Genomic DNA, 11994 nt, shown 5'->3' on the forward strand with positions numbered 1-11994 from the left:
GCTGATTAGCACTATGTGTAGGGTTCATGGTGGAACTTGAAGGCTTGTTAAGAAAGGGTACCGAACTTGGTGGAACTTTATAGCTTTTTAATGCATGACATCGGTACAAGGTGGCTCTTGTCAAAGTGTCAAAGACGTACGCCGCCAATAATCTCATTGCTGCTGCACAAGTTAGATACGTTAATTGAAGAATGAATATTGAGTGAAGTGATTGTGAATTATCAGTATATTGTGTAAAATTTTGTGTAATTCATCAATACAAAGGATTTAAAAATATACATATGTGTTTAAACGAAACAAATCTTGTTGTTTATTTCATCGATGACGCTTGCTTGAAAATAAAACACAAAGAAAAATAATACCTGGCATCGTGGCATAAGGAAGCTGCTTAGGCGCTGTTTGAAAGACCCACATAGAACTTTGATGCTGTTTATCTACTGCAAAAGGCGAATTAGAGCAGCGATCTTTAGCGTGCCAAAATGAGCTGCTTAAGCAATTCTGGCTATTTGGGGTATCAGTTAACAGCATCAATAATAATTGTTAGCAATTAAAACGAAGGCGGAATAAGTTTCTGACTGAAAACGAATTTTTAAAGTATTACGCGCTAAAAAAGTTGTGTTTTTCATGGTTTGTTTGGAAAAGAGCCGTTTCCTATCCTACTACCTTTTTTAAACAGTTTTTCTCTTCAGCTTTGTTTTCTGCCTGTTTGTTTCAAATGCCCGTTTATGACAGGTAGTTGGATACTGGTGGTGTATGGCTCATACAACAACACGTCAAAATCGTCCGCGCTATTTTCAAGAAAAAGTTCAATAATTTTCGGGGTCGCGGATGGTCGCAGCTAATTTCAACGTAAAAACGTAGAAAAAATGTTGATCTTTCCTATGATATACGACACACGAGTGAAATCGAGTCGAATCATAAAAAAATCACTTTCCAAAATGAAAATATCCAAAAATTCGGCAGTGATGTTTGGTTTTCAATCATTAATGAACTTTCACAACAAGTTTTTACAAAATATTCAGACATTACATCAAAGTATGACAAAAAACCTTTCCAATGACACATTAATTATCAAAATCTAACCATCATATACTAAAATATGATGGTTTATGTTCGGTCGAAAAATAGCTCAAAATTGGGACAAAAAACAAAAAGTTTACACTTTGATGGCCTATATCTCAGTAAGTTTAAGATAAAAACGTGAAAAATTTTGGTTTCAACTAAGTTTAAGTATCTATTTTAAGGATATGATTATGGTGTTAACCTGCGATGAAGTTGGTTTTTCGATTTTTATACAGGCGTTTGCCCAATGTGCAGTGGTAGCACAACTACCACGGCATGTCCAGGGGTCGGCACGGCTGCCCACAAGATTTATCATACCCTGGTTTTGTGCTTTTTCTAAAGCCTTGATGGCCAAATGTTCTGTATGACGACACCTCCTTTTTACCCACTTTGGGACTCTAGTGCATTTTGACAATTTGGTCACTTGACGTAACCGTATTAATACACGATGCGCAATCTCAGATTGCGCATGTATTCGTTTTATCAAAACATATGTCATTTCGCGTAGCCAACCCTGAGCTATAAACGTCATTTCGATACAATTTCAGATTGCGCCAAGATTGCGCATATATTTTCAAGATTATAGGTCCGAGATATATAAATTTTTTTTTGACAGATAAATATATCAAACCGACCCGTTTGACAGATAAATATATGCGCAATCTGAGATTGCGCATCGTCTATTGCTACGGTAAGAGAAAAATAAATATTCGTAAGCCAGTTCGCACCGTGCGCTATAACCATAAAACTGTCAATTTCAAGGTGGAATGTATAATGAGGTGAAGTTATAGCGCTTTTGGCGATCCCCCCCCTGGGCTCCGATTTTGACAGATGGTTTTCCGCTTGCATATGTATTGATGGATTGTTTACGTTTTGCATGGTCAATATTTGGTGGAGATCAATTTGGGTGAATATTTTAGTTTATTAGAACACAGCCCGTGATTTCAAATGGAAATTTTCCTTCGAGAACTAGAAGCGTTCGCCAAACGCGGAAAACTAACTGTCAGTTTCCTTCGTCAATTCTTCTTCCACCTAGCTGTCAAAACGGGCTTATAACTTGACCTGATATCTTTACGGTCCTTGGTCAATTTTCTTCAATGGCTGCTCTGTTTAAACGTCGCATCAAAATGGCTGTCAAAACGGGCCAAAATAAGCAACATAAAATTAATAATTAAAGTGCTTTATAACAACAATCTTAGGAAAGTAAGATTGTTAAATTGCTTTAAACATATTTTTTGTACATATTTACATTGGTAAAAACATTTTCTAACCCGTATTCGCGCTGCCGAAAAATAGGAACACAGCCTGCCGAAAATAGGAGCAAAATCAATGTTTGCATTGTCACGAATATTTATGAAAAAGGGTTTTGAACCGGCAAATAAAAAATAGTGTTACATACTATGATAGTTTATCAACCAGAATAACATCACTTTCATGAAAATTAATAAAAAATGTTTATGTGTGAGCAGTTTTTGTGAAACTGCTGCACTAGCCTGCTGAAAACTGGTACAGTTACCCTACCCTATAAAAAATCAGTAGGAATACAGATAAAGCGGTATTTCTGGTCACTCTGGGTGAAATTACCCTAGCGACTCTCGCAGAGCAGTTGTTGAGTAGAAACAGTTTGACATCAAAGCTTGAAGATGAGAATCAACTCTTGTCCCTAACTAACATTACAAAACTGAATCATTAACTCTCTGGACCAAAAATGCCTTACGCTAACCAACCATCAGTTACAATCTCGGAGCTAACCGATGAAAATGTAAAATTTATCGTTGAAGACACAGAATTAAGGTAAGCTAGAATGCAGCCCATCGCATATATTGAAAGATTGTTTGGTTATGTTTTATGATATATTTGCAGTGTGGCCAATAGTTTACGGCGGGTATTTATTGCGGAAACACCGACACTTGCGATCGATTGGGTGCAGCTGGAGTCTAATACAACTGTTCTAGCCGATGAATTTCTTGCTCATCGCGTTGGGTTAATACCGCTCATTTCAGATGAAGTGGTAGATCGTATGCAATACAGCCGTGATTGCCCGTGCTTAGACTTTTGTAACGAGTGCAGTGTGGAATTCACTTTGGACGTAAAATGCAACGAGGAGCACACTCGACATGTTACAACAGCTGATCTGAAATCAAGTGACCCTAGGGTATTGCCAGTTACATCCAGACATAGAGACGATGAAGACAACGAATACGGAGAAGGAACAGATGAAATACTAATCATTAAGCTTCGCAAAGGACAGGAGTTAAAGTTAAAAGCTTATGCTAAAAAAGGCTTCGGGAAAGAACATGCGAAATGGAATCCTACATGTGGTGTTAGCTTTGAATACGATCCAGATAATGCTATGAGACATACTCTATATCCAAAACCAGATGAATGGCCGAAATCAGAACACACCGAATTGGACGATGACAAATGTGAGCTGAAAAAGCATTATTAGTAATATTTTGCTCAATTTATCGATTATTTTTGTGTTTCCAGACGAAGCTGACTATAACTGGGAATTGAAGCCGAACAAATTCTTCTTTAATGTCGAGTCTTCTGGTGCCCTCAAACCAGAAAATATTGTGCTGATGGGAGTTCAAGTTTTGAAGAACAAGTTGTCAAATTTGCAGACTCAATTAAGCCATGAGACAGACGTTTTGGCTATTTGAACTCGTAGACGGCTTCACGCTATGTAAAATAATTTAATAAAATAAGCTATGTTGCAAACAATACAATTGATACACTTTTCATCGTTGTTAAAGTCATAAGCTAATAGTTGATAGCTTGATGAAGGAATTCATATATATTTTCTACAATATCTACAGGTTCAATTGGCAATGATATTATCTGGCACTGTTGTATGTTATTTTGCTTTCCTTTAGGCCGACAAGATATACCACACTCAACGGGAGAGTCATGTCAAAATGTATTATTTTTTTTTAACTAAAATGTCCCGTAGTATTAGTACAAAATATCCCAATCAGTCCCGGTTTTGGACGTCCTGGGCTAATTAACGTAAATCTGAATGTGTAATTTGAAGATAATAAAATGTTGTAAAATCTCTCCAAGATTAATCTTCACGGTATCTACATTCTAGAAGGAGTTTTATCTTACGAAAAAAAACAAGTTTAGCCCTATGGCGGACTCCAGGGCCTGCCAATGAATTTTTCCGTATGCCGATAGCAGGTCCTGGCGCCTGCCATTGGACATTTGCTAGGGAAACGCACAACTGTACGAAACGGATTACGCCTAACTGTACGCTAACCACATGCATAGCAGCGGTGTACAGTTAAAGTAATGGTGTTCTATGAATTATTGCCATTGTTGACAAAAACCTCATCCCACATACAACAGTTTTGAGAACAGAGTAGAGTTGAAATTGTAGCAAAATATACTCATTCAAAAAATCAGCACCGGGCTGATCGTGTCGATGTCGTATTTAAGAAACCACAGGATGGATTCTTTTGACCGATATTTTTGTGAACTGCAATTCAAAAATTCATAATAGAGAAGACAACCACACGGTCCATATACGGAATCTCTTGGGATACATTCATTTGGGGGTATCACAAGTGTGTAGAATATGACGGAACTCTGAAATTGATTATCTAAAACAAACAATTCGCCTTGCAGGGACTACATCTTAGAGAAATTACATTTGATGAAATCGTCTCATTAAACTGTTTGAGGAAAATAATTTAAGTCAGGGGTCTCCAAACATACGACCCTCGGGTCGCATGCGGCTCTAAAGAGCCTGTAATGCGGATCGCGATGTCTTTGTAAAGCAAAACATAAATAGCTTCTTTTTTTTTCTAATTAGACACTCGAAATTTAGACATTTAATTTTCAAAGACGAAAATCGAGATTCAATAAAAGACAGCTATAGAAATTTGATATATTTAGTTAGTATTTTTTCTGAGATTTGCACTTTCGCTCATTCTAAAAGTAGTAAAGCTGAAATGGCCCTCCACAATGTTATTCGTGGAGCAATGTGGCCCGAAAACTGGAAAGTTTGGAGATGCCTGATTGAAGTGATCAAAGGACAACGAATAACTAAATTATTGCAAAAGAGATTAATTATTGGGAGATTGGAATTATTGGATTAAGAGAAGGAATTATTTTTCATAAGTTAACGTAGAGTAAGCGTTTTAAAGAAAATGATAAGTGTGGAAGTCGTTGAATCGTTGATCTTTAAATATGTTATGTGCGTTCCTGGTAGTACTGCTCCAGATGAAAGAAGATTTACGGAAATGAATAGTATATGCACGATTTAAAAATAGTGTCTTAAGTTGGAGACAAATTAGTAACAGTTCTATTTGGCGTAACGCCCTACGCGGTTATGCCCGGCCTATATAGGCTGTTGAGACTTAATGGCTGCAGCCCAAGGTACGCCGGCAGTGTAACGGGCGATTTGTTATTCTGGCTAGCTTCTGGTCCTACGTAAGGCGGCACGGTCCATTTGGGTCTTGAACCCACGACGGGCATGTTGTCGTACGAGTTGACGACTGTTCCACGATATCAGCCAGGATATACAGTGCGAAATATGTGCCATACTTGTTTAGGCGAAAGAACTCCGTTGGAGCCAAAGCCTCTATTAACTATACCAACAACATGTGCCATACTTGCTGCAGCAATATTTCCACCGCTACAGGATGCCTTAACGGGCTGCTGGGGAATGCTCTCCAGCCTGATGAGGCTTGCGGAACAAAACGATTGCCGCCGGAGAGATTGCCTGCAGCGGCGTACCAGCGTGCGGAACGAGTTGCTGAGAAATGTTCTCCTACTGGATGAGGCTAGCGGGATATTACGATAGCCGCTGGAAAGATTTCTTAGAACGTCGTAGCAGCGCTTGCAGTAGCCGGGTAAAAATGCCCAAAAACAATGCATTTACGTGAAATGCTCCAGAACAATGAAGCTAGGACCGGAGGGTGTCACCACACCGATATTCCCGCAATGGAAAATGGTATGGTAAAAGGGTGATATGTTGTGGGCAGCCGTGCCGACCCCTAGATTTGCCGTGGTAGTTGCGCTACCACCGTTCAATGTCCAGAGGACGACAGTTTGACACACACACTAAGCGCGGGCCACAAGGGGGTGTGTTGCGAGTAGCAATACGCGCTTCGGAGCGCACCCTTTTAAGAAATTTTACTTATTGTTGTGCCTTTGATGCTTCGCTCAGGTATTTTATTAAACACTCGGCTGCGCACCAGCCGTATTGTGCCCTGCTCAACCGGCTGCTCGCAACTAGTGATGGGCAAAACGAGCCGGCTCCGGAACCGGGTGGATTAACAGATATTTTATAGTAGAATATGCCGCCTTAAAACGCGGTATGTAATGCATGTTTTACAAATTATGAACAAATTTGCAGGATTTAAGGTTGCATCCAAGGCTCCGGTTTAACAGCGCACTAAAAAAAGCTTTTAATGATGTTTTAATCGAGAAAATCCGTCAATAGCATAGTAAGCCATGTTTAAAGAAGTTTATCAAATAATAATAATAATAGTAATAATAAAATTTTTGAAGTTTTGAACATTGTTAAGAAAGACGAGACCAACGAATGCTACACAAAGTCATGCATGTCAATACTGCAATCACATAGTGTGTTAGCTTCCACACGTGCGAGAAGATCTATACTTTTTTTTTATTACGCTATCATACAATGCCGTCTCTATAGAACCGTTAGTCCGGAACCGTTGGTCCGATGCTGTTGATTCGCTGCCGGCTCCGGAGCCATTGAAGCGGAGTCGTAGGTGCGGAGCCGGCGGAGCCTGCTACGAAATTATCTGGAGTCGGTCGGAGCCGGCTCCGGCTTCGGAGCCGTTTTGCTCATCACTAATACACAGCGTCGGATTAAAACGAGTGGAAGACCTAAGTGGTTACAGGAATGAAGGCCTTTGTGAAGTGTCAAGCAAGAAGTTGTAAGAGGAATTCTAAACCAGGAAAAGGTTGAGACGCAAATTTACTTGCAAGCGGGGGATGTGTTACGGACCCCACGCTTCTGCTTATTTTGTGTTCTGCTTAATCCGCCACTGGGTATACACGGTACGTCCAAAACAGCGGAGATCATACAAAATCATCAAAAAATCTCCTGAGTCGCGTTCCATTGTCCACCACGCAGGCAAAACCGAAGCTGAACCGAAATTGACGATGTATGACGAGACCGCCGCCAGTAAAGTTTTTAGTTCAGGTAAATACGCCTTCTGTGTAGAGAAAAAACCTTAAATGAAGTAAACTTGTATTGATACGATTATTATGTTATATTTCTAAAACTCGGTATTTTATCTGCTTTCTTGTTTTCTTAGAAAATATTCAATGCTCCGTTGTTAACTATGTGCACTGTTTTTCCGTTCATTAATTCTCTCTGGTCTGCTCAGCGAAACCGGTTCAAACAATTTTTTTTATAAAAGGATAATATTTATGTTTAATAGTCATCACTGTCATCTTCGTCTTGAGACATTTGTTTTTGGAAAATTTCGGCATTCTGTAGTGTAGCAGTCTGAACGCTATACCATTGTTGTTGTTCAGCAGCTGCCTGTTCCTCACGCGCTCTAGCAAAGAGTTCTTGCTGTTGTCGTAACAATTCCTCCTCAGGAATGCCAAGATTTTCGAGTCGAGTGCTCTGTCGCCTTCTTTTAGCAGCCACCTGTTTGCAATCGTTCAAAACAGCTTCCGCTTCCTGCTTATAATCTTTGAACCCCAATCGATCGAGGGCCTCTAAAACATGCTCAGCATTAATTGTTTTTTTATTTCTCTGATTACAAACCTCATTTGCTTCCGAGCTGATCAAATGTATGAACTCAGTGCAACAATTCAGAATCAACTCACGACTTTCATTCGCAACTCTTATTGACGGTACCTTAGAAATAAAAATGATTTGTTAATTAACTTCTCGCTTAAGACTAAGACGGCAGAGCAATCCAATTCATACCAGCTCTTTGATTATTTTGTTGATGCTGGCTCGTGGCAAAGTTAGTTCATCGTCCTCTTGGTTCGGCGGACAAAGTTCATCATGAGGATCAGACATTTTCCTTCCTTTGTGTTGCTAATTACTAAACCGTTATGCTTATTAGAAGAAAGGAAAATGTTAGGATTATACGTTAAGTTTCCATTCCTTTTCTCTTGAATTCAGACACCATAAAAATATCAACAATACTGTGTTTATGATCAAAGTGACTATAAAGAAGGTGTCGCATAGCTCTTTCACACAAGACGAATGTGACAATCAGTGACCAGAAATGCCGATTTATCTGTACAGTCATTATCCGATATACGCTATCGTACGGGACCGAGCGCAATAGCGTATCTCGAGTTTTGGCGTATAGCGGATTCCTATGGAAAAATAGTTTACACTACCGGTTCGAGGGTTGAAAAATATCGCCACAGAGTTTTGCATTAAAGTTTTTTGTTATACAATAGGTATCTTTTGCACAAATTTAATGAAAAATGCATTCAGAACATTAAAGAAATTCAAAAAGAGCATAGCATACAGCAATTATCCGCAGTACGCGATACTCGATATACGCGAATTCGTAGTACGCGATTCCTTTAAATTTGACAGCTTCATGTGTTTTTTGCAAATATTTTAATTTTTTGAAATATGTTATGCTCTTTTTGAATTTCTTTAATGTTCTTAAATTAAATAACAGTAAATTATTCTTCTTTGATTCGTGGTGAATTATATTATCATAAAATTCACCATGACATAAATCAGATTATGACATATTTTCAACTTTCTTTGGTAATAAATCAACTATTTTACTCAACTTATGCGATGCTATGCTAAAAAAAAGTTAAATACGATGTTTAACCTCATATACTCGTATAGTTTATGTAGAGTGAAGCGTATGTTGATATCATACTGTACATGATAAATGCATATTGAGGTTATGTGTTGTTTCGTCAAGCTCAACGCGTTTCGTGTTACAGGGTTTTTAATAATAATATTTTAGTTTTGCCATGGTGCCTGTGTATGTTTCTCAATTGTTTCAGGAATCGTTTCAAGATTTTTGAACATTCCCAATATGATTTGCATAATTTGTTTCAAAAATTGTTCGATAATTTCAATTAATTGGGGAAACAATTTAAAATAAAGTGAGAGCAAGCAATAAATCATCACAAGAATGAAAAAGGATATCGAGCAAAACACGACTACAAACCCTGCAATGCACTCTCCGATCGCGTGTCATGTCATAATGCGTAATACACTCGCGCGTCTCTTCATTTCATGTTATACACTCTCAGAGAACAAGCCGTCATAAACATTAAGTCCGAAAACCAAGAATTGTTTAATCTCTTGGTAATTTCTTTCTAATGGATGTGTTGTGAATTTTTTTTTCTCTGTTGTGAATCTGTGTTTATAAAAACATGTTATCAAAACGTATAAAAAAGTGGCCAGTTGTATAGAGCTCGCGACCGAGTAGAACGAGTAAGACGCATTAATGGTGACCAATACAATCAACTACTGCATACAACTACAGCTAGACCATCTGAAGGTATCTAATATGGAATTTCTTAAAATGGTGGACTGTGATGCATTATGAATGATGATTCTTTTTCGTGACATGTTTATGGCATTAATGCAAGTATTTTTGTTTCAGATAAAGTTCATAGAGTGTCGGTGCGTGTTGCTGATCGATCTGTTTACGACAACACCCTTACATATGATAATGTGTCCGACGCTATTTGTGAAAGTACTGGAAGAAAACATGACAGCAATATTTCAGAATCTAATACTTCTTCGAACAACAATGATGATATGTTCAGTGATGTAGAAAGCATGTCTGATGATGAAACAGGATTGGATACACATTCTGATGACGATGCAATGTTGGATGAGCCTGATTTTGATAAAATGGACACGAGTGATTGTTTGAAATATTGGGCATTGAGCACCAAACAAACCCATTATTCAATGAATATGCTGTTAAAAATATTGAGGAAAAAAATGAACATGTGTCTACCAAAGGATGCTAGAACTTTCCTGAAAACAAATAGAAATGGACCAGAAATATCAAAAATTGGAGATGGTCTGTTTTGGTATCGCGGTGTTAAAGAGGGCCTCACCAAGCATTTGCGGTAAAATGCATATTGTTAAAACATTTTCCAATGATTCATCAGTTTTCTCTTTCAGTTTTGTTAAGGTGCCAAGCACTCTTTCGCTGAACATCTGTCGCTCACGCGACGTGAGTACCAGTGAGCGTATGCGTAGGCGGTGAGCGTATGCGTAGGCGCCTACGGTGAGCGTAGGCGGAGCTTAGTAGTACCACTACTACTAAGCCGACAAAACTGTTTCCTTGCGGAACACATGCATCAGAGCTGCGCGGCAACAAGCGCAAGTTGGCAAACTTGCGCACAGGAACCCTGGTTCGATTCCGCGTAGCGATTACTATTTTCTTCTTACGTTCCAGAACAGGATTACACTAAAATACGGAAAAAACGTTTTACTAAATATAATTATATTTTCGCGGAAAATGCTCTAGGCAATCGCTAGAGCAGCATGTTGCTTGTAAACGACTCCAGTGGAAGAAAAATAAAATAAGTAGTAGCAAAAGGAGAAATTTTGTGCAAGAGACTATTACTTCCGATTATTCCGAAAGTATTTAGATCCGTTCCACACAAGCCCTGTACTCCCTTCGAGACCCTACCCAAGGCAATCTTGACTGGACACTACTTGGCGAGAAGGCGTGGTCACCATCCTCTCCTTTACTACCCGGGCTCGTTCCCTCGTGTCAACTGACCAAGGTGTTCGACATTGGCAGGATTCCCCTTCCGTCCGCATAGGCCCCCGCAAGCTTGGGGCAACTAGCTGGAAGGCAGCCGTGAGGCGCGAATCTCTGTCGGTGAAGACGCTGCGGGAGGGAGGCACTTGGTGCAAGACCGTGGTCGGCGGGTCCGCTTCGTCCATCCGCTTCGACAGCACGGGAAGGCAGCGGGCATATATTTGCCGCACGGAAGCCGACGGCATCGCCAGGACCAGTCTCCTTCGCGGCTGGTCGGTGCACGACGGAGGCCGGGCGACATTGGTGGCTCCAGAGAGGACTAGCAACCGCTAGATTCTACATCGTGAGGCGTACAGATACGGACTGTATCAAGGCGCAAGGGTGCTTCGAGGAAGTGCTTCCATCGGACCGGTGGACGTTCGAGCAGGTTTTCCGGAAGGCGAAAGAACGCGCCAAGTGATCGCGTTATCTGGCCTGCGGACAAGTACCATCGCGTGAACCGACTGGTGGCAACTCGGCAGCAACAGGCAGCGACGTGAGACGATTGGCTCAATCTGGTTCAGCAGATAGAGGAAGAGAAGAGAAGACCAGAGCGACGAATCGCAGCCGCTGATATGGAGACGAGAGGAAAGAGTTCGGGAAAGCTCTTTGTAGTAAACCCGAACGGGGCGTGCAGGTTATGCACGAGGAAAGATGAATTGGACCAAATGGTGCAGTGTGATGACTGCGACACCTGGTTCCACTTGGGCTGTGCAAAGCTATCCAAGTTACCGACGGAAAGCGAGCCATTTTTGTGTGTTGAATGCGATAAGCGCCCAATGGAAGAAGTTCCGGGGCCTTCGAAGGCAAACGAGCCGGTAGCGGGAACGAAGATAGCGCCCGAGCAATCGCTAATATTGCAGCTTGTGGAAGCATTGAAAATGCTGCAGGGTGAGCCAAAAACCACCACCACGCCAGCTGTAAAAAAAGACGAACTGGTCGAACTTCCTGTGTTCGACGGAAGGCCGAGAGATTGGCCGTTCTTTAAGCAAACCCTAACGGAAACTACCAAACAAGGTAGATTTACTGAGCTGGAGAATCTCCACAGAATCCAACGATATGTGCGAGGCGAAGCCGCGAAATGCATAAGACCACTGCTACTCGATTCGAAAAATGTGGCTGCGATAATCGATAGGCTAGAAGAAAGCTTCGGTAGACCTGAACTGGTGTACAGGGAATT

General features: G+C 40.4%; 2 protein-coding genes and 1 long non-coding RNA gene across 3 annotated transcripts; 2 read left to right on the top strand and 1 right to left on the bottom strand.

Moving 5' to 3' along the window:
* The first annotated feature begins 2656 nt into the window (after positions 1-2656).
* LOC121601963 (DNA-directed RNA polymerase II subunit RPB3-like) lies at positions 2657-4130 on the top strand. The gene is made up of 3 exons (XM_041930761.1): positions 2657-2856; positions 2926-3488; positions 3553-4130. Exons 1-3 carry the CDS (start codon positions 2771-2773, stop codon positions 3723-3725), a joined length of 822 nt encoding a protein of 273 aa, XP_041786695.1. The 5' UTR covers positions 2657-2770; the 3' UTR covers positions 3726-4130.
* A 3164-nt stretch (positions 4131-7294) lies between these two features.
* LOC121601964 (protein Dr1-like) lies at positions 7295-8280 on the bottom strand. The gene is made up of 2 exons (XM_041930762.1): positions 7985-8280; positions 7295-7912 (listed from the first exon to the last, which is right to left on the bottom strand). The coding sequence occupies exons 1-2, from the start codon at positions 8078-8080 to the stop codon at positions 7478-7480; spliced, it is 531 nt and encodes a 176-aa protein (XP_041786696.1). The 5' UTR covers positions 8081-8280; the 3' UTR covers positions 7295-7477.
* Positions 8281-9266: 986 nt separating this feature from the next.
* Positions 9267-10602, top strand: LOC121601961. The gene is made up of 3 exons (XR_006006229.1): positions 9267-9548; positions 9654-10131; positions 10187-10602. It is a non-coding gene; the product is annotated as an uncharacterized LOC121601961 (long non-coding RNA).
* Positions 10603-11994: the final 1392 nt, after the last annotated feature.

This window comes from Anopheles merus, unplaced genomic scaffold, assembly GCF_017562075.2.
Source record: "Anopheles merus strain MAF unplaced genomic scaffold, AmerM5.1 LNR4000243, whole genome shotgun sequence".
Classification (NCBI taxonomy): domain Eukaryota; kingdom Metazoa; phylum Arthropoda; class Insecta; order Diptera; family Culicidae; genus Anopheles; species Anopheles merus.